The sequence below is a fragment of the Malus sylvestris genome, chromosome 13 (assembly GCF_916048215.2).
Source record: "Malus sylvestris chromosome 13, drMalSylv7.2, whole genome shotgun sequence".
In the NCBI taxonomy this organism is placed as follows: domain Eukaryota; kingdom Viridiplantae; phylum Streptophyta; class Magnoliopsida; order Rosales; family Rosaceae; genus Malus; species Malus sylvestris.
In genome coordinates, this window is record NC_062272.1 from 5215033 (window position 1) to 5238150 (window position 23118).

The following is a 23118-nucleotide window of genomic DNA, read 5'->3' on the forward strand; positions in this document are numbered from 1 at the left end:
TTTTTTCGTTACAGAATCATACCTAAAGTGTTAATTTTGGGATAGTCTCATACATCTATTAAGTTTTCCGTTAGAACTTCTGTTAAATGATGATGTGGCGCTTACGTGAATAATTACCGGGCGCAACGTGTCAATATGGGCCAACTTCAATATTTAAAAATTTAAAAAAAAACACAAAATAAATAAATAAAACGTCTGTACCCATCTTCTTCCCTGCACCCTCTCCCTCCCTTCCCTCTTCTGCAACCCCACTCCTTCCCTCCCTTCTCTCTTCTGCACCTGCACCACCACCCTCCCTTCTCTCCTCTACAACATGTACCCACCCTCCCCGCACACCCAACCCAATAAAAAAAAAAACACAAACATACATATGTGTCCACTTTCTCCCCTGCTCGTCTGTACCTCAGATTTTCTTCAACGAGAAGTAGTTCGGAGGGCTAGTGGCGCTCAACTCGCTGAGGAACAGTGGCGGATTTGACCAGCAGTTGAAGGAAATGCTTAGCTCGAAATGTCCCAACGAGGCGCCTCTGCCGCCGATTTACGGATCGACGATCTGGGTGAAGGGGAGTTGATGGACCAGATGATCGGTATAGTTAGGTTGTTGCGGCTAAAGTTGCCGATTCAGGACCGTCTGATGAAGATGAAAATCATCAAGAACTGCTTTGCCGGGAGCGAGATGGTGGAGGTCCTCACTAGGGATTTGGGAATTTATCCAAATTAGGGATTTGGGTCAACTGGGTTTTGTTGGGTTGGGTGTGCGGGGAGGGTGGGTACGGGTTGCAAAGGAGAGAATGGAGGGTGGTGGTGCAGGTGTAGAAGAGAGAAGGGAGGGAATGAGTGGGGTTGCAGAAGAGGGAAAGGAAAGAGAGGGTGCGGGGAAGAAGATGGGTACAAACGTTTAAATTTTTTTTTTTTTGTGTTTTTTTAATTTTTAAAATTTTTTAATATTGAAGTGGGCCCATATTGACATGTAGAGCTTATTAATTGTTCACGTCGGCACCATGTCCTCAGTTAACAAACTTAACAGATGTATGAGACTGTCCAAAAATTAACAATTTAGGTATGACTCTGGGATGAAAAAAACTTCATGTACTAAATATTGAAAACCACGAAACTTAAGATAATAAACAAAAATTAATCCAAAAAAAAAAGTGAAAGTTCAGAAAGCTGTCAACATTCGTTAAATTTTTGACCTTACCGTGGCCCTCCGGAATGTGATCCGGCAACTGTGCCCAATTATTGCTCTAACATCCGTCAAATAATTTAGGGTAAATTACATAGTAACCCCTCAGGTTTGAGGTCTATTACAACCTCATACAACATCTTTAAAACATTTCACTTTCATAGACCTCAAACCCTAGGGTTGTTGTATGAGGTTGTAATAGACCTCAAACCTGAGGGGTTACTATGTAATTTACCCAATAATTTATTATCATGTGACCTTACTAGATTACTAGGGCCCATCTATGTGGTTCACAGCTTCTGGATCCGATCGAGTCTATACTTTTGGTCTATGCTTCATGCAAGACTTCAAGCTAGGTAGTTAAGACATTTCCAACCGAACGGGTTGAGTATAACTTTGTTCAGAATTATAGTTTTATAAAAAATTATTTTTAGATGAATAAGGTCGGTTCATATTCATATATCATCTTGAACAATATTTATGTAGTTGACAGTTTCTTGATCTGAGTCTATACTTTTGGTATCCTCTTCGTGCAAGACCTTAAGCTAGGTAGTTAGGCCATCTCCAATTGAAATGGCTGAACATAGCTTCGTCCAAAATTATAGCCCAGCAAAAGTTTAGTTTTAAATGAACAGGGTTTGATCTTACTCGTATATCATCTTCAATCGAAAAGGCTAAACAGAACATCCTTAATAATTTATTAGTTTTAAGTTTATATTCTAAATTTATTGGTTAATTTAATTAAAATACCTTTGAATACTTTTAAATATAGTTGTTGAATTTGAATTAATTATTACAACTAAGGAGCTGGCTCAAAAAAAAGGGAGGGGGACTACATTTCACCAACTTGATGCCATTTTGACCAAATAATGGTTTGTTGGGCTCCATAGTACTATAATCCTGCCATCGGTTGAAGATGAGCTTTTAAGAAAATCATGCTATTTTTTAACTTTTAAATTTTTAGCCCTCTTTATTGAAGATGATCTTACTACTAAGTTACTAGTCACTATAACAAAGCTGATCAATCTAATTACCCCCACAATATTAACACAAGTTGCAAGTAATGCAATTTGGGTGGATGACTTGACTTGACAAGTTCCTCAATTAATATATAACATTTGAAATCTAGAATCTATAAAAAGTATGTGTCAAAACCAAGCCCAAACAGTGTGATAGGGATTAGGGAGGGGATAACTCAAGTTTTTTTTTTTAATAGAACGATATATTTTACATTAAAGAGAATGAGAAGTTCGACTAAACTATACAATAGGCAATCTAATTTGATATCTAATTCGCCGTCTACGAGATTCAAACTTAAAACCTATTACTCACAAATGAAAAAAAAATACTACCAAACCATAATATTGAGTGGCAGAAATAATTCAAGTTTTGGAAGAGAGAAAAAGTAATCAACAAGAAGGAATGCGAATCAAGAGGGAATGAGAAACGAAAGACTATTTCCAAGAAAATGTATTACTTACCACATTCTCATTAAAGTGGGAAGTTTTGCTTTAATATTATGTAAAGAAATCATTTGGTTTAGTTTGAAGATCATTTAGTCGAGAAATTTTTTCAATGTGATCGGCATATAAAGTGGTATACTATATGTTATTATATAAATAGTGGTATATATGTACTAAAAGTTAATAACTTAAAAAATAAAAAATTTCACCACTTATATAAAAACAAGTGGTGTATCACTCATGTTCCCGTCATAACAAAAAATTTCTCGATTTAGCCATCTTTTATGTATTAAGCAAATCAACAATTAACATGTAACAATTTATGATATGAGACAATTTCTTTGAATCAATTTACGAAGGACAACTAGACGACTTGTCCCTTCCCTACTCTAATTTAGTCCTTACCCATTCTTGAAATTATAAATAAAAATAAAATCATTTCATTTCCATGTGCTAACATATATGTCATTATTACCACTTAGTATTACGGTCTAATATTATTCATCTTCACTTATAAGTGAGAGGTGTTATGTTAGATTCTCGCCAAAGATGAATTTGAACTACATTAGTGATAGCACATTAACTCCATTGTCAATGTTGTTGAAGCATATGTTTCACATCGAAACCCTCGTGTTGTTAAATTTCTCTTATAATAAGTAGTTTTACCATTGATTGAATTGCACATGTTAATTGATTTTTGGCCTCTAAAAAGCATTCTTAAAGGAGATGTCAAAAAAGTTAATGTCAACATTAATAGTAGAAAAAAGACAGCACTACTGTTTTCCAATGAAAGAAAAATGTCAATTCTTATGTGACATGACATGAAATGGCAGCATAGGAAGTTGTTGTCAAATTTAATAGCAGCTTCAAATAATTTTTAATTAAATTTTAATTTTTTTTATAGTTTAAACATTTATTATAATTAATTGTTAATTGTGTGGCTGTTGCAATTTGTCTTTCATCCTACCTCTTCTTCTTTTTTTTTAATCAACGAATTCTTTTATTATCCTATTTTGGTGACCGTTGCAATTTCTTAATAGAAGGCTATTAGTGTTCAGTTATTTTACTAAAGGATTTTTATTTCTTCTAATTTTTATCATGAATTATTTATATATTTAAAACTTAAATTAAAAACAGAACTTAAGAAAAAAAAATAATGTAATAAAACAATTGTTTAATTGACATATCGGATAGTAAGCGAAACTTTAAAAATATCATAATGCTACATAGGCGGTCAAATTTTAAATTTATGTTTAAAATTTAATATCTCATTTGAAGATCGTCTAACATGATATAGAAGAGCACAATTTTTGAAACATTCATACTGACACACCCCGACCGAGATCAAGGCATGCTGGCCGTCACGTGAGAATGACGTAGCCATGTGCACAGTGCGGAAGCGATAATGATAAGAATTATACGAATAATTGAAAACCAAATTACTAGAGTGCACTACTAAATAGAAAGTGATAGGAGTTAGTTACAATAGTAAACACTCCTAATCATAGCATAAAGTCTAGGTGCAGTCCAATATGACAAGTACTAGTTATACAGTACCAGGAATGTCCTACTATTATTTAGATAAGTCAGAACTGCCGACGTCCTCAAACCACCAACAACAAGCTTACTTAAACCCTGGAGGGGCGCAAAACAGAAAATGTGAGTGGGCAAAAACAATTGTTTTACAAAATCATTTCATTTATCAACATATCTAACCCCTTGCTGTAAAACATGTATAATTTTCCCAGAATCAAGATATAAGCATATACATATATATGAAATCATAACAATTCAATTCATGCTTCACATAATCATATTCATATGTATGCCATGCCAAAATATAACAAAGTAAACAATCCAGGTAAGAATGATTTCATAGAAATATGATATGTTCGCCAGAACCCCTGCGGTAGTCTATACGTTTGAATTCATAGCTCAAAAGTCAATCTAGTCGGAGTCACTACAATGATCTATACGACAATATACTGCACATAAGTCGGAACCACTAAAAATGGGTCTGTACGACAAGACTGTGCACTTAAGTTGGATCCAATATGAGCATATCGTGTGGGAGGTGACGTAAATAAATAGGCATGTACTTCACATCTCTGGCTAAATCACACTCACCTTAGGTGCAGTTTTATGAGTTCAACATTATTCAGTCACATATCACATTATCGATGATTCATATAACCAAACATAACTTACCTAAACTTACCTGTGCCTTTACAGCACCACATTTATATATATATATATATATATATATATATATATATGCAACAATGAAATGCATATTCAGAATATAAAAGCATTTGACATATTATTTCAAAGCGTACTTTCCTTAAAAAAATGCATTTATAGGAAATATATCAAGTATATAAATATATACTGAAAACAAAAGCCTACTCACTGGTATGTCGAAGGGTCGTAGCCCCCGAGTCGCCCGTGGATACGTTCGTCCTCGGGATAAGTCTCACCTATATGCAAATTAACTATAAAAACGTTATTTTAAAGCACATAAGCAAAAACTAGCTAATAACTTCTCATACATTGCTTAATTTTGTTATTTGAATATACCAACGTGACCTACACAACCTCACGAACATCGTGATATTTTTAAAATAATTTTTCTGTGGCTCACGCGCCCTCACGAGCGGCCCACATGCAGGCGCACTAACTGATTCCCTAACTGCCGTTAGGGAATATTCCGTTAAAATCTAATAGATTCTGTTAAAATAGACTGACAGCTTCAGCATATTCCGTCCAAACTGACGAGCCGTCATCTTCTCCGGCGAGTCACCGGTTGCCGAAAAACTGGGTAAAACTTTAAAACGTCTATTCTCGCTCGTTTCTTAACCATTTTTCATGAAATTTGTACCAACATGAAGCTAGGGACATCCACAATCACGTTATAATAGTTTTAAGACCTAAAAACTGCTACATTTTTCCTAGGGAAAGCTCGATAGTTCGGCTTACCTAGAATAGCTTCGATCTCGGCCCTCCAACATCCATTTCCTTCCAACGAAGTACCTCGAGACTCATGAGGACCTCCTTAAGCTTCCTGTGAGCTTGAAATTTCCAAAAATACAAGATTTAACGTTTGCATGAACAGTACCCCAAATCAGGGTTATGGTTTTGACGTGAAGACAAAGCTGTCCTTACCTGAAAATGGTCTAGATGTGTTCCTGAGCTTGCAAGGAACACGATGGTACCTTCAACGTCTTTGATCTACGAAGTTTGAATGAGTTTTGGTGTTTGTCCATACACAATGCTGAGAAGGAGAGAGAGAGAGTCTGAGAGATGGAGAGATAGCACGGGAGAGAAGAGAGAGAAAAGGGTATGGATGTGTGTGTGGTCCAAAAATACACACCAATCAAATTTGTTAATCCATTTGTTCTAATTGGGTCCAATTAGTTAGGAATTTAACTAATTGACCCAATTCCTTAACCCAAAACACAAACACACATCCAACGCTCAAGGGTAAATCTGTCTTTTCACAACCACGATAATTAATTCTCAGGATGGGCTGTGACACATACTCCCACATTATAAATTTATATATTCTGATTCGATCATTGTGGTTGTCATTTGACAATTAGTAAAGAAAAATAAGAAGGTTCAAATCACTATCAGGCAAACGTGTGCCAGAGCTTATGCTGGAATGGAAATTAGGATAAGAGGTTGTTCGTCTTTTATACACCCAACTTTTGAAGAATGATTTGTATAAAGAGTAAGTTAGGGTGACTAAATATTTGTAGACAAAAGTTAAAAACTAAAGGATATAGAAGTTGATGATTAGTTTATTACTTACATGTTGATAAACATGTTTATTCTTATTGGTGACATATCATTTAGTTTGCAAATTTAGTCTCCAAATTTAGTTTCCCTAGCATTACCCTTTATATAAAATGAGTTCACTAACACACTATGTTCTTTGTCCAATACTGCATTGCTAATACGGAATGCAGCAACGTCACGTAATTATGTATTGTAGCAACTTCACGTACGTATTGTTGAAAATTAGTCCCATGACAAGGAGAGATTTTTCAATGTGACCGGAATACGGGGTGATACATCACATGTCACTATGCAAATGATGGGGTATGTATGTTAAAAAGTTAATAACTTAAAATGTAAAAATTTTCATCACTTTTATAAAAAAATACGTGATATATTACCCCGTATTTCGATCATCCTGAAAAATCTCTCCATGACGTGTCATGACGAACTTCGGCCGCCACCGTTCGTACACAAGCGACTGGCACCAAAATATTCACAACTTTTTCTTCTGTACATCCACCAATTATTGTTCTTCTTGTCATTCACAATAACAAGTCCCTCAAAAAATTGCTGGCAGTGGTACCTGAAGCTGTTACAAGAAGTTAAAAAGAGAGGGACCACAATATTGTGTTTCTAATTTTTAGATTTAATTCTTTTGTTAGACATAATTGAGGAAATAAATGGATGAAATGTATATAAAATTGTACACACAATGATTATTAAAACTTAGAACTTGAAAACAATTTCTTTTTTCGTTTTCAAATTTTTGTTTCATGCATTCTTTTTCCTCCCTCCGTCTTTTTTGTCTATTTTTTATCTATACATTTTCTTTTTATCTTTAACAAGAATGAAAACTAAAAATTTAAAGTGAAATGATTATTAAATAGACTCTGTTCATGCATGCATATTAATTAACCTATTAACCGAAACATTGTATAAGACATATGTAAAATAAGCATTATGTTGATCAACTAAGTTGGATATATAGATCAACGACATGGGTGGGCATCCAACAAATTTGGTAGTTAGTCCTGATTTTATGATCATGACTCCCGCGATGAACTTGTTTTGACTATAAGAAAAAGTAATTGGGACCTCCCAAATCCTTATGAGCATATGAATTTTGTTTTATTTATATATATCTCAATTAACTAGCTTTAAGATCCATTATATCATAATATTTGAGAATATATATACTAAAGAGCTAGGAGCATTGACAGTATACAGGAAGTGCATATTAACTCGGATATATTTATGGAAGATAATTTTTTTTTTTTGAAATGTTGTATAAACTTACACATTTTTTTTCAATTTGTCATATGAACTAAAATTTAAAGTAATTTTTCATATTAATTTTCTAAAATCATTAATTTGTCATCTCACCTAACTCTGTTAAGTTTTCCATCTAAAATAAACCATGCGCAATGCACATAACTTATGTTCAGAATTATTTCAAACTTTTGAGACCTTTTCACAAGGTTTTTATTTTTATTTTTATTCTTATACATACATACATACATACATACATACATATACATACATACATACATACATACATATATATATATATATACACACACCTAGGGTGGGGAATAAATTGATTTAAGACTTTTGACATCCTTTTCACGAATTCTCTACTTTTCTTTGGCATGAATCCAAAACTTTTGGCTGGTAAAAAGAACATGTCGGGTTCGTTTCATACATTTATTGTCAACTACTAAAAAGGACATTAGGCTCACTAACATGAATTTTAACTAATTGCAAGCTTTAACAACCCATTGCTGTCGTCCATGTCCACAAAATAAAGTATCTGAAATGACTTTGAAATTTTCAAAATAATCTTGAAGGGGAGTGGGGAATTGGAGATTAGAGTGTTGAAAAATTAAAATAACTTGTATATCGAATGATGAAGGTCCAACATAAATTTTTAAAAGGTTTTGAGTCTCTCGACGCCCTTAATCTTCATTTTGTAATGAATATGTAATTTCTGATATAGAAGATCGATCTCTATGGTCGAAAGGTGTCAACTAATGTATCATGCATGCTGGCATTCATGTCGCGGAAGAAGTTAATGGCATTATTAGTAGGTCTTTGGTCACGTTTTCAATCTCTCTCTGAGAAGAGATCGAGGACCCGTGTTCTAGGTGTACTTTCCGTTAATATCAGTAATGTTAGATAGATCATTTAACTATATTTTACAGATTAAATGATGTGACGGTTGATATTTAGATTATTTCTTTAATAATTTAAAGAAGATCCAGTTGGAAAATTAGTTATTATTTTATTATTGTTTATGGTTTTTTGGTGGGCCAATGATATTAGAGTTTCTTGCTTGTTACAGATTTGGGTTTTGCTTTAGTTTTCACTATATATAGTAGTGATTGAATTAGTTTATTTTATCAAGTCATTCACAATGTAACATCTTGGAGTTTTGTAGCCATTTCGACATTCTTGTTTGTTTAATAATATTCTATTTTGGAATCTTGTTTGTGGCGCACTCTGATATTCAACTTGGTATCAGAGCATGTTTGATCATTTCGAGGTTTAATCTGCTTTTGATAAGTATATGTTTTTGTTTGTCTGTTTGCTGGGTATCAGTTTCGTCTCTAGGTTTGGATTTTCTTGTTTGAAAAAAAAAAATTAGTTGGAAGTCTAAAGCCAAGTCGCGTTGCTTGAAGCCCAGAACGCAGACCCTGTATCTGTCACAGTTCGTTGTCGCCTTTTGCCATAACCCAGACCTGAGAACCTCAGTCTTGGAACCTGTTGTCACACCTTCTGCTTCAGCCTGTACCACTTGAACCATCCTGACTGTGCTCAGCGCCGCCACCTAACACCATCCACTCACCATCTGCTTGAACCGCATTAGAATCTTACATCCGCTGCTCGACTCGAGAATCATTAACTCAAATCGAGTTCGCCCTCGCTCTATACTTTGCCGTAGTCTCGTACCCGCACCGACTAGTCTCGTACCCTCAATCGACTCTCATGAGTTGAATCTATTGAACCCACTGGAATAACCGCTGCACCATAATGCCATCGCCATCGAACGCTGTCACCACCACCTGCCGCCTGCAACCAAAAGTCTCGCCGTCGCTGTTTGCACTTGTTCGCACAGAAAAAAGAAAGAAAAAGGAAATAAAAGAAGAAAAAGAACGAAAAAAAATAGAAAAAGAAAACAGAAAAAAAAAAGAAAAAAAGAAAAGAAAAAAAGGGTATAAAGCCCATAATATGTTGGGCTATTATGATTTGTTTGAAGGCCTTTAGTTAGGCCTTGTTGATTGAAGCTCTGTCAGCCTGGTTTGTTTAGGGCTCACATGTTAATGTGAGAATGGTTATTGCGGAGCTTGTCTTGCTCGTTTATCATGTTCGCCTAACAGAGCTTGCCTTGTCGTGTCCACCTAACGGAGCTTGCATCTGTATCTGCTTGTTGGCAAACTCATGACATGTACCGCCATGAATTTGACGGAGGGTGTTGGAAAATTAGTTATTATTTTATTATTGTTTATGGTTTTCTTGTGGGTCAAGGATATTGGAGTTTCTTGCCCACTAAGGATTAGGGTTTTGCTTTAGTTTTCACTATATATAGTAATGATTGTATTAGTTTATTTTATCAAGTCATTCACAATGTAACCTCTTGGAGTTTTGTAGCCATTTCGGCATTCTTGTTTGTTTAATAATATTATATTTTGTAGTCTTGTTTGTGGCGCACTCTGATATTCAACTAAACATCAACCATCACATTATTGGTTTGCAAAATATGGTCTGAAAGCATAATCTCCCTAGATTTTTCTAAGGAATATTATGCTCCACAAATTCTTGTGTTCGGAGGATACAAACTTATACAATACGTACCCAATGAAATGATTCAACTTTAATAATTGCTTGATATTGGCGTCAGATGGTGATTAGTTAAGGACCCAATGCAAACAAAATGAGTAACTCAATCACATCTGCACTTGTCTCGTGAAAGATCAACATGGTTAACTCAAGTCTCAGACTCTCAAGTAGTATATTACTGATAACCCTTATTTTTTTCCGAAAACCACAAAGTCATTCCCACTTCAGTATTGTTATCATGAGAATGGCAAAGAGGTATATCTATTAAAAAAAGAAGAAAAGTACAATCCGTCAAAGGGGACATAAAGTTTAACCCTGACCGTAATAACAATCATATCAAACAAAACCTTAAACAACCAATACAAGATAAAGCAATGCCAACAAAAGATAACAGAAAATGTGAGAACACTAGAAAAGCAATAACGCAATGCTATTGTTAAACTATTAGATTGAGCTAGGGGTGGGCAAATGGGTCCAGGACCTGTGGGTAGGGGCGGGTCCAAAATTTCAGAACACAAAACGGGGCAAGGTAGGGCGGGTATACGAATTTAGCGAGGTAGGGTGGTTATTAAAAAAGGAGTGGACGGGCCCCGGTCCGGCCTATTTCTAGCATGTCCTAATCTGAGTCAGAGTCAAATATCCATTCATTTATTCAGCTTCCTTTTCCCTCACTCTTTCAGTCTCTCATCCTGGCTCATTTCACGCACAGACATCGATCTTTCCTTTGTCCGCCACCATCATCATTAGACGTCGATCTCTCATCTGTCCACCACCATCATCACCCTCTCAGTCTGATTTCTCTCCCTTATTTTCTGAATTTCCTTCTCTCTCTAACCTTCACTTTGCAAAACCCTCTTATTTCCACCGAGAAACCATCACCTACAACCATTATTTTCCTGGCCAGATTCAAATCGGAACCACCAAAATAAGTTTTTGGGTGGCTTAAAGATCATGTTGTGTGCTTGCATGGAAGATCTGAAGTTGCGACATTGGTAAACTCTCGAGCCCGAGAACCTTAGGCCAACTCATCAAATTTTGGTGAGTCATTCGTCCAAATTCGTACCAATTTGTACATGTTTGAGTTATGTAGTGATGTATGTTGGGATTTGGGATGAAATTTGAGGGTTTTAACCTTTATTTCATCACTGTTAATTTCTCCAGAATTCGGATGGGAGACTCATCCAAATTATGGCGAATCAGAGACGGATTTAAACCCCAATTATAGAAATTATGAGCTTGTTGGTAAGTTTCTAGACTCTTACATGAATTTTGAATGGAATATAAGTGGGAATCGGGATTCTTATCCTCTGAATGCCTACGAGCATTTTTCCAAAAACCGGTCATAAACTCCAGCTGAGTTTCGTAGAGTTCGAAGCCAATTTCAACCCAAATCTTCTTGGATTGAACGTAATAGAATATTTCCATCATTTTTGGAAGGTTTTGATTTAATTTGGTGAAGGTATAGATCTGATTCTAACCTGGACAATTCCTAGATCTTTTTTGCCGAATCTGGTGAGCTCTGGTGATGTCAACGATATTAGACCCGTGGGCCGACCCATTTTGTCCCATTTCAAACGAGCCGGGTTATGTTCGGTTCCAAATTCACAAAATCCATTACCCGGCTCGGCCCGCCCCGTTACTATTTACAACAGGTAAGGTATGGTTCCTCTAAATTTAGGCCCGCCCCAGCTTGTGCCCATCCTTAGACTAAGCCAACCGGCCCGACCCTATTTAAAATATGTAAGGCCTTAGTCCAAGTGTTGACAAAATTCGAGCCTATGAACGGACCGCTCAGACGGGTTAAATTTTGGCTCGCAACCTATTTAACTAAAAAAAATATAATTTTTTAAAGTTGAAAATTGAACATAGCCACTCAGTACTACGGTATGGTGGTATTGTTCTTTACTCGGAAGTGAGATGTCTTAGGTTTGAATCTTGTAGATGGCAAATTCAATACCAAATTAGGCTACCCACTGTGTGCATTAGCCAAATTCCCCCTGCTCTTAGTGTAAAAATATCGATTTACTAAAAAAAAAAAAAACATAAAACCTCTTATTGAATTATGATAAATTATTAATTGAACAAAAAATGACTTAATTTGTTAAAAGAATCTAGTAAATTGTACAAGTAAACAAACTAAATTAATAAAATCTATTTACATTGGGCCGAATGAGCTGGCCAGGGCCTCATATGCAAGGCCCAAACCTTTGGTATTTAAAAATATGACGAGTAAAGCCCGGCCGTATGACCAAGTTGGAGCAGTCCGAAGCCCACTTTTATTTTTCACCATTGGATGAAAATGTTAACTCAAATATTAAACAGTTGGTACAACATACGCACTCCACGTGGACCATGGGTCCCACCAATATCGGGTTATTCGACACATTGGCTATAGTCCTGGGTCCCACTCTTAAACCCTCGGGTTCCCTATAAAAGCCCAGTCTACCAAACGACCGCCATTCGTACGCTACTCCTTCGTCCTTAACTCTCAGCTGAGAAGCTTTATTCGAACAAAACGTGCCCAGAGTCCGCGTTCCGAGTTCCGATGGACTCGTCCTCCGCATCCTCAGCTCCTTCGGCTTCCTCTGTGCACTTAGCCATGGCGGCCTTCGTCGGCGCCTCCCTCATGGCCATCTCCGCCTTCTACATTCACAAGCGCAGCGTCGATCAGGTCCTCGAGCGCCTCATTGAGTTCCGCCGCAAGCCTAATCGAGTTTCCAGCAACCGCGCCGCGGTTGAAGCCGAAGAGGAAGAAGTTTACAACGATGACGAAGAGGAGCGAGGGTTTGATTCCGACGGCGAGGTCGCTGACGTGGCAATTGATCGGAAGATGCGGCCGAGGTCGGTGGAAGATAAGGCTCTTCACTCGTATAGGATATCTTCTTCGCTGCCCAATGTGGCTATGAGGAGCGGCGGTTGGGTGGAAGAGGAAGCTAGGTTCGATCGGCCACCCAATTTTGGATCTCCAGGGGTTTCTTCTTCGTTGGACAAGCTCAATTTCATTCCCTCCGGGCTTCCGCTTCTTCGGACCGATCAGAGAAACGGTTTGCGTTCTCAGCTTCCACTTGTATTTCTCAATATTTTAATTTAATTCTCTTTATTTTTTATTTTAACTTAGGTGGGTATTCAATTGAGAATTTGAGAGACTTTAATGGATTTCCATGGATTTTTACAAAGTGTAATTGATTTGTAAAGATTTCATATAAAATTTTGATTCAATTCCCTCAAAATCTCATGGAGAGAGATGAGATTTGTGGATGCTTAAAATACCCTACAAAATCTCTCCAAGTCCTCTAATTTCTTAACTTTATCAAATTCTTTAAAATCAATTTCTAATTGAATGCACCTGAAATATTATAAACTTCTTCAAAATCCTAATTGAATACATCCAGATTTCTAAGGATTTTAATAAACTATCTTAAAATTCTAATTGAATACATCTTGAATTTTAGAGAATCACTTAAAATCCTAGATTCATTAAAAGAATTAAAATCCCTCAAAATCCTAATTGAATACATCCCCTTAAATTGCAGACATTTTTCATAGGAAATGATATTTTCAGAAAATTACTTTTTTTTTTTGGTAAAATGTGACTAGGATTGGAAATGGACGCCAACTTTCAAAATATTGTAGGTAGAAAATGGATTAGTCACGAAGAAAACTGCATACTTTCAATCTGGGATAAGAAGGGATAAGTTTCCAGCTTCACTAATCCATCTTCTACCTTCAAATTGGACAAAGCTTGGAACTTGGCATTCATTTCTTCTTGAATTTAGTGAGCTATCTAATCCAATCCAATATTAGGCATCAAATGTGGCCTCTAGGGTTTTGGATACTTGATCAATCCCAATTAGCATTGTGTTTTTATTTCATCTTGCTTTTTGTAGGAGACGGTCAGTCTGCTACTCACTCTAGTACCAATACAAGGACACCAATTGGTAGGCTAATGACTCCGAGATCCCAGGCTGGAAATGCCCTCGAAAGTATTGGAGACTCCGACGAGGAAGGAACTGAGTATGCAAATGAAGATGACGATATTTTCAACTACGGGAATGCAGATGCTTTAGATAATTCCATAACTGTATGTGTGCCTTTAATCCTAGCTTATTTTTTCCTATGCTTTGCCTTGATGCTTATTGGAAAATGATCATTATTTTATATTTTGTTTTTTGTTTTCAGTCAGTTTACCAAAATGAAGGTACAGATGTGAAGGCTTGAAAGCAATGGTGCAAACCAATAGATTCAGACAATTACCTGGTCATGCCATGTTCATAAAGAATCCATTCTTGACAATGACGAAATAGATACTGTAAATAATCATCCTATAATGAATGCCAATACTGTACTTATCATAAAGTAAGAAATGTAGAAATTGCCTGGAACCTTTTTTGAAATGAGAACTGTAGCGTGTGTACGGCTAAAATATCAACAGATTGTACTGCAGCACATAAGAATCTCTCTATACATGATACATGTTTACTTTGCGTGGTATATGGCCTTCTTGATGAAACAAAAGCATCTAGAACCAACCCATTTTACTAGTAATTGGATTTGCAGGATGTAAATTCATACCTTCAAAGTTCTTCTGCACTTCTACATAAAAGTGATGTTATGAATTTTATACTAGGTCAAATGTATCAAATGACATTAAGTGAAGCAAAATCTGTTGTGGATCGTCAAGGTGATGGAAAGGTAGATACAACTTCAGCACACTTGGTGAAGAAGGATCTAAATTTTACCAGCATACCAATGACTTCATCAATGCATGGTAATTCCAATGACTTCATTAATGTTGCAGCATATTCGATTCTGACTTTGTAATCATAGAAAGGCTGCTTTTGTGGCAAGTGAAGTAAAACACACATTTAGTCATAACCTATGACGAAATATATCATTGAATGATGGCTAATAACTTGTGATTCCATTGTGATTTTTTGAAACAATTATGTTCAGAGTCAATAAGCAAAGAAGAAGAGGAAGTACATAAGATGATTCGAGAATGCTTGGATCTGCGTAAGAGGTATCTTTACAAGGAAGAGGTTGCTCCATGGATGGTAGCTAGGCTAGACTCTATTGCACCAGAGAAGAAAAGTGACCCATTTCATTTTGATCCTGTGGAAGCATCAACTGTGAGTCATTCTCTGCTCATTTATAATGTTTCCTTCCTTCCTTGCAGCATGTAGAATCTGTAGGGATTTTGAGTGTCCAACTGAATTATTTTGTCATTAAGTTTTTGTTTAATTCCTTATTTCTTTCAAACTTTTCTTGCAGCATTGCTTTAGGATGGAAGATGGTGTCATACATGTTTATGCGAGTGAAAAGGGTAAGCACTAAAATTTAATTTGTAGTTTAGTAAAAGTGATACATTATTAGGTGTCTGACTTTGTCAAATGGGCTTACTCTTGTGGGAGTATTTTTAGCTACTTGAGCGATGAAATCTTGCCTTCTAAGAGCTTACCTTTTACTAGAATTTATTTTCTGCAGACCCTGTAGATGTATTCCCTGTTGCAAGTGCAACGGAATTTTTCACGGATATGCATTATCTTCTGAAAGTTATGTCTATTGGAAATGTTCGCTCTGCATGCCATCATAGGTTGCGATTTCTTGAGGAGGTTGGTTCATTAAATTTGTGTTTGTCTTAGCATCTGTTTTTGGTCTTTATTTATGACTTGTCTGAACATCATGCAGAAATTTCGTGTTCATCTGTTGCTAAATGCGGATATGGAATTTTTAGCTCAGAAGAGTGCACCACACCGTGATTTTTACAATGTTAGAAAAGTTGATACACATGTGCATCATTCTGCTTGCATGAACCAGAAGCATCTCCTCTCATTCATCAAGTCAAAGCTAAAAAAAGAACCTGATGAGGTAGATACTTATTCCCTTTATAGTTGTTCGTTTACTGAACTTGCTTTGAATATTTGTTTCAGCATTGTTATTTTTGGTCATGGATTTAAATTGTAAAGAGAAGCCATGGCCATTTGGTTTCTCAACAACAGTTAAATTTTACTTCCTTACTATGCTGCACAACTTAAACTGGGCAGGTTGTCATATTCAGAGATGGAAAATATCTTACACTCAAGGAAGTTTTTGAGAGTTTGGACTTGACAGGGTACGGTTAACCTTGATCGTGTTATAGGTATCTGTCAATTATAGACTCTATCTCTCTGTAACTGACGTGTTTTGCATTTTAGGCATGACCTGAATGTTGACTTATTGGATGTTCATGCGGATAAGAGTACTTTCCATCGATTTGACAAATTCAACTTAAAGTATAATCCATGTGGACAGAGCAGACTTCGTGAGATATTCTTGAAGCAGGACAATCTTATCCAAGGTATGATCACAATGAATGTGAAGCCCTTGATTTCAGTAACTTCATATACACTATTTTCTGCTGGGAAGGATATGCATCTCAAAATCAACTGCATCCTAATGCAACGCAACATATGTTGCACCGTTCTCTTCATCTTATTCTATTCCTTTTGCTCGTGTCTCACAAAGTTGGTTTGATTATTTGTAAAAATTGCAGGGCGGTTTTTAGCAGAAGTAACAAAAGAAGTTTTGTCAGATCTCAAAGCCAGCAAATACCAGGTTTTTTATTTGAACTTTTATATTTACTTTATATGGTCTTGGAAAACGTAAATTATCTGTTCAGGTCTCTCTCTCTCTCTCTCTCTCTCTCTCTCTCTCTCTCTCTCTTACCCTCTCCCCCTCCCTGTGCTAATTTTAGTAAAGTATTTCTCTAAGTAGGTTATCATGTAATGGTATGTTTTGATGAATGCCCATAAACTTCAGGAAATATTGTACTTGTATGAGTTATTTATAAAGAAAGATTGTTAGTAAACTTTTTATATCATTCATCTTTTTTTCAGATGGCAGAGTACAGGATTTCAGTTTATGGAAGAAAACAAAGTGAGTGGGATCAGTTGGCTAGTTGGTTTGTTAACAATGAAATTTATAGTGAGAATGCTGTCTGGTTAATACAGGTATCTAAATATTTCTTATTTTATCTTTTTCTTTACTTTCTTTTTCTGTTCTGTTGTGTGAGTGGTCAACTGTCTGTCTGCCCTGCGGATCTTGTACTATTGATGGCTTTTTTCTTACTGCGCTGGGCTCATATCATTAGATATAGCCTGCGCCTATTTGTGGTTGGAATTTGGCTTATCAATATGCACCTATTTTACATGACCTCACAAGGTTTAGTAATAATCAAAATTTGCAGCTACCACGGTTGTACAATATCTACAAAAAGATGGGAATTGTCACCTCTTTCCAGAATATTTTAGACAATGTGTTCGTGCCACTCTTTGAAGCTACAGTTGATCCAAACTCCCATCCTCAACTACATTTGTTCCTGATGCAGGTTGGTCAATCTTCTGGATACATAGATGCCACTTATCCATTAGAAATACAATTTTAGAGTTGTGCTAGATGGTTTTGTGTGTCGAGAGAATTTCATGATCAAATCCCCTGAAATAACTTAAATGATGGTTTTAGTTGGGTAAAAGACTCTTAAATCAAGAAAATATTATGTTTCCTATGCTTGAATGAACATGCATTTACCCAAATACTCAAAGTGAAGAATTCTACAAAAAAACTGGGTAGAGGTCTGTAGTATCGACAGTCCGTAGTTTTACAACGTAGAAGGTGATAACTTCTAGCAATCATTTACAATAAAGGATGAACCTTCTATACCCTTAAAGTCATCCACCATAAATTTCCAGCCGATGGGAATCTTAATACTTGTAGCTTTACAATAATTATACCAGATGTGTTAACGTGGCAATCCATTTGAAACAGGTGGTGGGTTTTGACATTGTAGATGATGAAAGTAAACCAGAACGCCGTCCAACTAAACATATGCCAACACCATCAGAATGGACTAATGAATTCAATCCTGCATACTCTTATTATGCATATTACTGCTATGCAAACTTGTACACTCTTAATAAGGTTAGCAACTTCATACCCTTTTAAATGAAATCAATGATCAATTATAGTTGGGTGATATTGAAATTGGTTTCGCTCTCTTGTTTTCCTTTGTTTCAGCTGCGTGAATCTAAAGGAATGCAAACAATCAAATTTCGGCCTCACTGTGGAGAGGTTATTGTCTGCAGCCTAAACTCAGGTATTACTCTTTAGTGATGGTTGTGATCTCATGATTGTTATGTCATACAGGCGGGTGATGTTGACCATTTGGCTGCTGGATTCCTTGTATGCCATAATATCTCGCATGGGGTTACTCTTCGGAAAACCCCTGTTTTGCAGTATCTGTATTATCTGGCACAGGTTAGCTCTTGTGACTTGATTCGCTTATTTGTCCATGCCATTTAGTTTCATTTCCAATTTGCTATTGACCTTTGCTTCTGCGTTATATGTGATATCAATACAATTAGTAACCACCTCTAAATGTAGGTTGGATTGGCAATGTCACCTTTGAGCAACAATTCCCTTTTCTTGGATTACCATCGCAACCCCTTTCCTATGTTCTTCCAACGTGGTCTAAATGTCTCACTTTCAAGTGATGATCCTCTCCAAATTCATTTGACAAAAGAACCACTTGTGGAAGAATATAGTGTTGCAGCACAGGTTTGTTGATTTATATCTTTGCCAGTCTTCATAGTCGTGGCCGTGTAATGTGCATCTTATCAAATCAGTGTGATGCAGGTATGGAAGCTCAGTGCTTGTGACCTCTGCGAGATAGCTAGAAATTCTGTCTATCAATCAGGATTTTCACATGTAGCAAAGGTGAGGAAATTTACCAAAGGAAAATTCTGTGTTCCTGAGAAATATGTACCATCCAATTATAACTTAAAAGGCTTTCACCGTGATTAATTCCTTTTTTCTCCTCGTGCAGGCGCATTGGCTTGGTAGCAAGTACTTCCTGAGAGGACCTGAAGGAAACGATATGCAGAAGTCAAACGTGCCCCCTTCGAGGATTGCCTTTAGACATAAGGTAACTGTTTATGGTTAACTTCTCCAAAGTCCGTCCGTCCCTCCCGCTTCCACTTTTTCATGGTGAATGATCCGCTTTTTGCAGACTTGGAAGGAGGAAGTACAGTATATCTTTTCAGGAAAAGCGAGGTTTCCGGAAGAAGTAGATCCATGAAGCAAATGTACCAAAGTGTTGCTTCTTCCTGGCAGTCCGATTCCAATGGAATGACGGTGCTTAGTTAGCGCCGACGTCAAAACTTCCCCAGGCCCTTGTTCAGCTGATTTTGAACCGAAATTGGGCGGTACTAATTTAAGTCGCGCACAAGTTTTGAAGGAAGAAACGTAGGGGAAAGTATTGATCCAGTTTTGTTCTAGTCTGTAGGCGTTGGCTTTCTATAGGCTCCGAGTCCCTGGAAATCATCCTCTGCCACTGTTAACGAAACCTCTACCATCAAGCTTTAAGAAACCAACCCTAATTATATTTGATTGATGTGTTATCGTAATGTTTATGATGTTTGTCTTCCGATTTAGATTCCCATATTTTTGTGTTGCAACGATTGTAAGCTCCGGTGGACGCACAGCCGGTGCCTACAACGGTTGCAAGTAAGTTTTTCAGGGCTCCATGGTCCTTAAATTAGGATCGGATCTATGTGAATGAGGATTCTCTTCGGATCCTTTTTGTGAGGATTAGAGATTCTTAAATCGTGTCTGTTTATCGTACATCGTGCGGTCAGAAATTATTTTAAATACTTTTATTTAAAATTAAATTTGAATAGTACTTAACGAAAATTGACTGCAAAGGGGATCCGGAGAGGATCCTCCTGGCATTTCTCATCAGTGGGAAGAACTAGTCACAAATACAATGTTCAAAACGGTTACATTCGGTGTCAGACCGTCAAACCACCAAATCCTAAGTCACTCTTTCACTCATCCAAATCAGAAAACATTCAAAAACACACAAAAAGGCGAATGACACTTTACTGCAGTGTCAAACAAATAATAGGTCTATGTATTTTAGCGAAAACAATCATTACAACTAATAGTTTAGGTTGCTGACATTATCTTTTGTCAGAAAGAAAATTTAAAAGTCGTTACTATTAACACTTTAAAATTTGAAAAATGCTAAAGAGATTTTCTCAAAGTGAAACTATTAACTTTCATCTACTACACAGTTTAACATTAATTTTTCATGCTAATATTATAAAAAAGTGTACAAAATATTGAGTTGACAATAAATCTATAGAAAATCCTACTGTTAGGAGAATCTCCTTAACATTTCTTTTAAAATTTTAATTATATATTTTTAAAGAGAAAAATAGCTTAAATGTAACATCCCACATCGCCCAGGGGAGTGATCCTTAAATGTATATTCCCATCCCTACCTAGCACGAGGCATTTTGGGAGCTCACTGGCTTCGAGTTTCGTAGGAACTCCGAAGTTAAGCGAGAAGGAGGCTAGAGCACTCCCAGGATGGGTGATCCACTGGGAAGTTGCTCGTGAGTTCCAAAAAACAAAACCGTGAGGAAATGGTAAGCCCAAAGCGGACAATATCGTGCTACGGTGGTGGAGCAGGCCCGGGAAGTGGTCCGCCCCGGGCTGGGATGTGACAAATGGTATCAGAGCCAATCCCTGGCCGGAAGTGTGTCGACGATGACGTCGGGCCCCTAAGGAGGGTGGATTGTAACATCCCACATCGCCCAGGGGAGTGATCCTTAAATGTATATTCCCATCCCTACCTAGCACGAGGCATTTTGGGAGCTCACTGGCTTCGAGTTTCGTAGGAACTCCGAAGTTAAGCGAGAAGGAGGCTAGAGCACTCCCAGGATGGGTGACTTACTGGGAAGTTGCTCGTGAGTTCCAAAAAACAAAACCGTGAGGAAATGGTAAGCCCAAAGCGGACAATATCGTGCTACGGTGGTGGAGCAGGCCCGGGAAGTGGTCCGCCCCGGGCTGGGATGTGACAAATGGTATCAGAGCCAATCCCTGGCCGGAAGTGTGTCGACGATGACGTCGGGCCCCTAAGGAGGGTGGATTGTAACATCCCACATCGCCCAGGGGAGTGATCCTTAAATGTATATTCACATCCCTACCTAGCACGAGGCCTTTTGGGAGCTCACTGGCTTCGGGTTCCGTAAGAACTTCGAAGTTAAGCGAGAAGGAGGCTAGGTCACTCAGTGGATGGGTGACCCACTGGGAAGTTGCTTGTGAGTTCCCAAAAACAAAACCGTGAGGAAATGGTAAGCCCAAAGCGGACAATATCGTGCTACGGTGGTGGAGCAGGCCCGGGAAGTGATCCGCCCCGGGCTGGGATGTGACATGAAAAGTATACAATTTTTGGAGTAGCAACGTATTTACCCATAAAAATTGTGTTTCTATTGTGCCCCAAACTTTTTATTAAGGGCAATATTGTAAACTCATCTTCTAGGGATAATACTTAGAGGTTAAGGGAAAACTGTTATAGCACGTTTACTAATCCGTAATCAAATTGAGAGGAATTGAATTGAGTAGGAATTAGATTGAGGAAGAATTGAAATGAGGTGGAATCAGAATCAGATCCCAAAAACAAAACCATGAGGAAATGTTAAGCCCAAAGCGGACAATATCGTGCTACGGTGGTGGAGCAGGCCCGGGAAGTGATCCGCCCCGGGCTGGGATGTGACATGAAAAGTATACAATTTTTGGAGTAGCAACATATTTACCCATAAAAATTGTGTTTCTATTGTGCCCCAAACTTTTTATTAAGGGCAATATTGTAAACTCATCTTCTAGGGATAATACTTAGAGGTTAAGGGAAAACTGTTATAGCACGTTTACTAATCCGTAATCAAATTGAGAGGAATTGAATTGAGTAGGAATTGAAATGAGGTGGAATCAGAATCAGATTCCTGTCGAAGTTGTTTACTAAAACTGTACAAAATCGGAATACAATTCTATAAAGCTGTTTACTAATTCAGCAGAATCGGAATATAAACCAATATGATTACTAAAATGCCCTTGTCTCAAATCAAATATTTTATATACTTTTTTTTTTATAAAATTTGATATAGTATATAATAGTAAGAAAAAATTAAATTGCTTTTTTATTTCATAGACATACTAAAATGATTTTGTTTATTTTTTTATAAATCTAATTATTGACTTTAATATCTAAATTTTCTCGCTCAAGTTGTAGTTTTTTCTCTTCGACATATGTATGGAGTTGTGCATAATGTGAATGAGCATAAAATTATGCTTAATGAGCTAGAAGGATATGGAAAGAAATTGTTAGGAGTTGGGTGAAAAGAAAAATAAGTCTAGGGTTAAAAGGATAATCTTGGAAATAATGAAAGTGAGTGAGGGCATAAAGGGAAAAAAATTATCATTCCGATTGCTTGGGCAATCCGGAATCCAAATACCTTGTATATGTTGGGAATCCAAATCCTCCAATTTCAGGAATTGGATTCCATTTTTTGTGTGGGCCCCATGCACTTTTGATTCCTCCCAATTTTAGTAAACACATGTATAATCCGTAATCGGAATCGAATTCCTTATTCTCATTCCGATTACGGGTTAGTAAACGTGCTATTAGTTTGTTATGATAAGATTTCTCTTAGTTGGAAAGTTGTTATGACATAGTTAGCCTACACAATTTGTATATATACTAAAATTGTAACTTTATTCATTTGTGAAATGAAAACATATTTTCCTAATATGGTATCACCCGCCGACATCTCAAGACTTCTCTCTCTTCAATCCAAAATTTCCCGCTTCTATTTGCGTGCTTCTCTCTATGCTTTCTTGCATATTGATCGTCTTCGATCTTGATCGTCTCTGAGTTCTTCTCCTCTCTGTCTTTCTCACCAGCCTCTCCTTCATCGGCATCGGATTCTCATGTTCTTCCTCTGACTGCATCCTCAAACCCTAATTCTTCAAACTCTG

At 36.9% G+C, this 23118-nt stretch overlaps 1 protein-coding gene and 1 long non-coding RNA gene across 2 annotated transcripts; one reads left to right on the forward strand and one right to left on the reverse strand.

Annotated features, from left to right (window-relative positions):
- Positions 1-4147: 4147 nt before the first annotated feature.
- LOC126595893 (uncharacterized) lies at positions 4148-5898 on the reverse strand. The gene is made up of 4 exons (XR_007613744.1): positions 5809-5898; positions 5623-5714; positions 5057-5123; positions 4148-4281 (listed from the first exon to the last, which is right to left on the reverse strand). It is a non-coding gene; the product is annotated as an uncharacterized LOC126595893 (long non-coding RNA).
- Positions 5899-12724: 6826 nt separating this feature from the next.
- LOC126597029 (AMP deaminase-like) lies at positions 12725-19723 on the forward strand. The gene is made up of 20 exons (XM_050263781.1): positions 12725-13307; positions 14151-14344; positions 14443-14461; positions 14891-15031; positions 15217-15392; positions 15535-15586; positions 15748-15875; positions 15952-16131; positions 16308-16375; positions 16458-16600; positions 16796-16857; positions 17139-17252; positions 17489-17629; positions 18067-18219; positions 18316-18369; positions 18445-18555; positions 18682-18855; positions 18934-19014; positions 19124-19222; positions 19307-19723. The coding sequence occupies exons 1-20, from the start codon at positions 12809-12811 to the stop codon at positions 19373-19375; spliced, it is 2658 nt and encodes an 885-aa protein (XP_050119738.1). The 5' UTR covers positions 12725-12808; the 3' UTR covers positions 19376-19723.
- The last annotated feature ends 3395 nt before the right edge of the window (positions 19724-23118 follow it).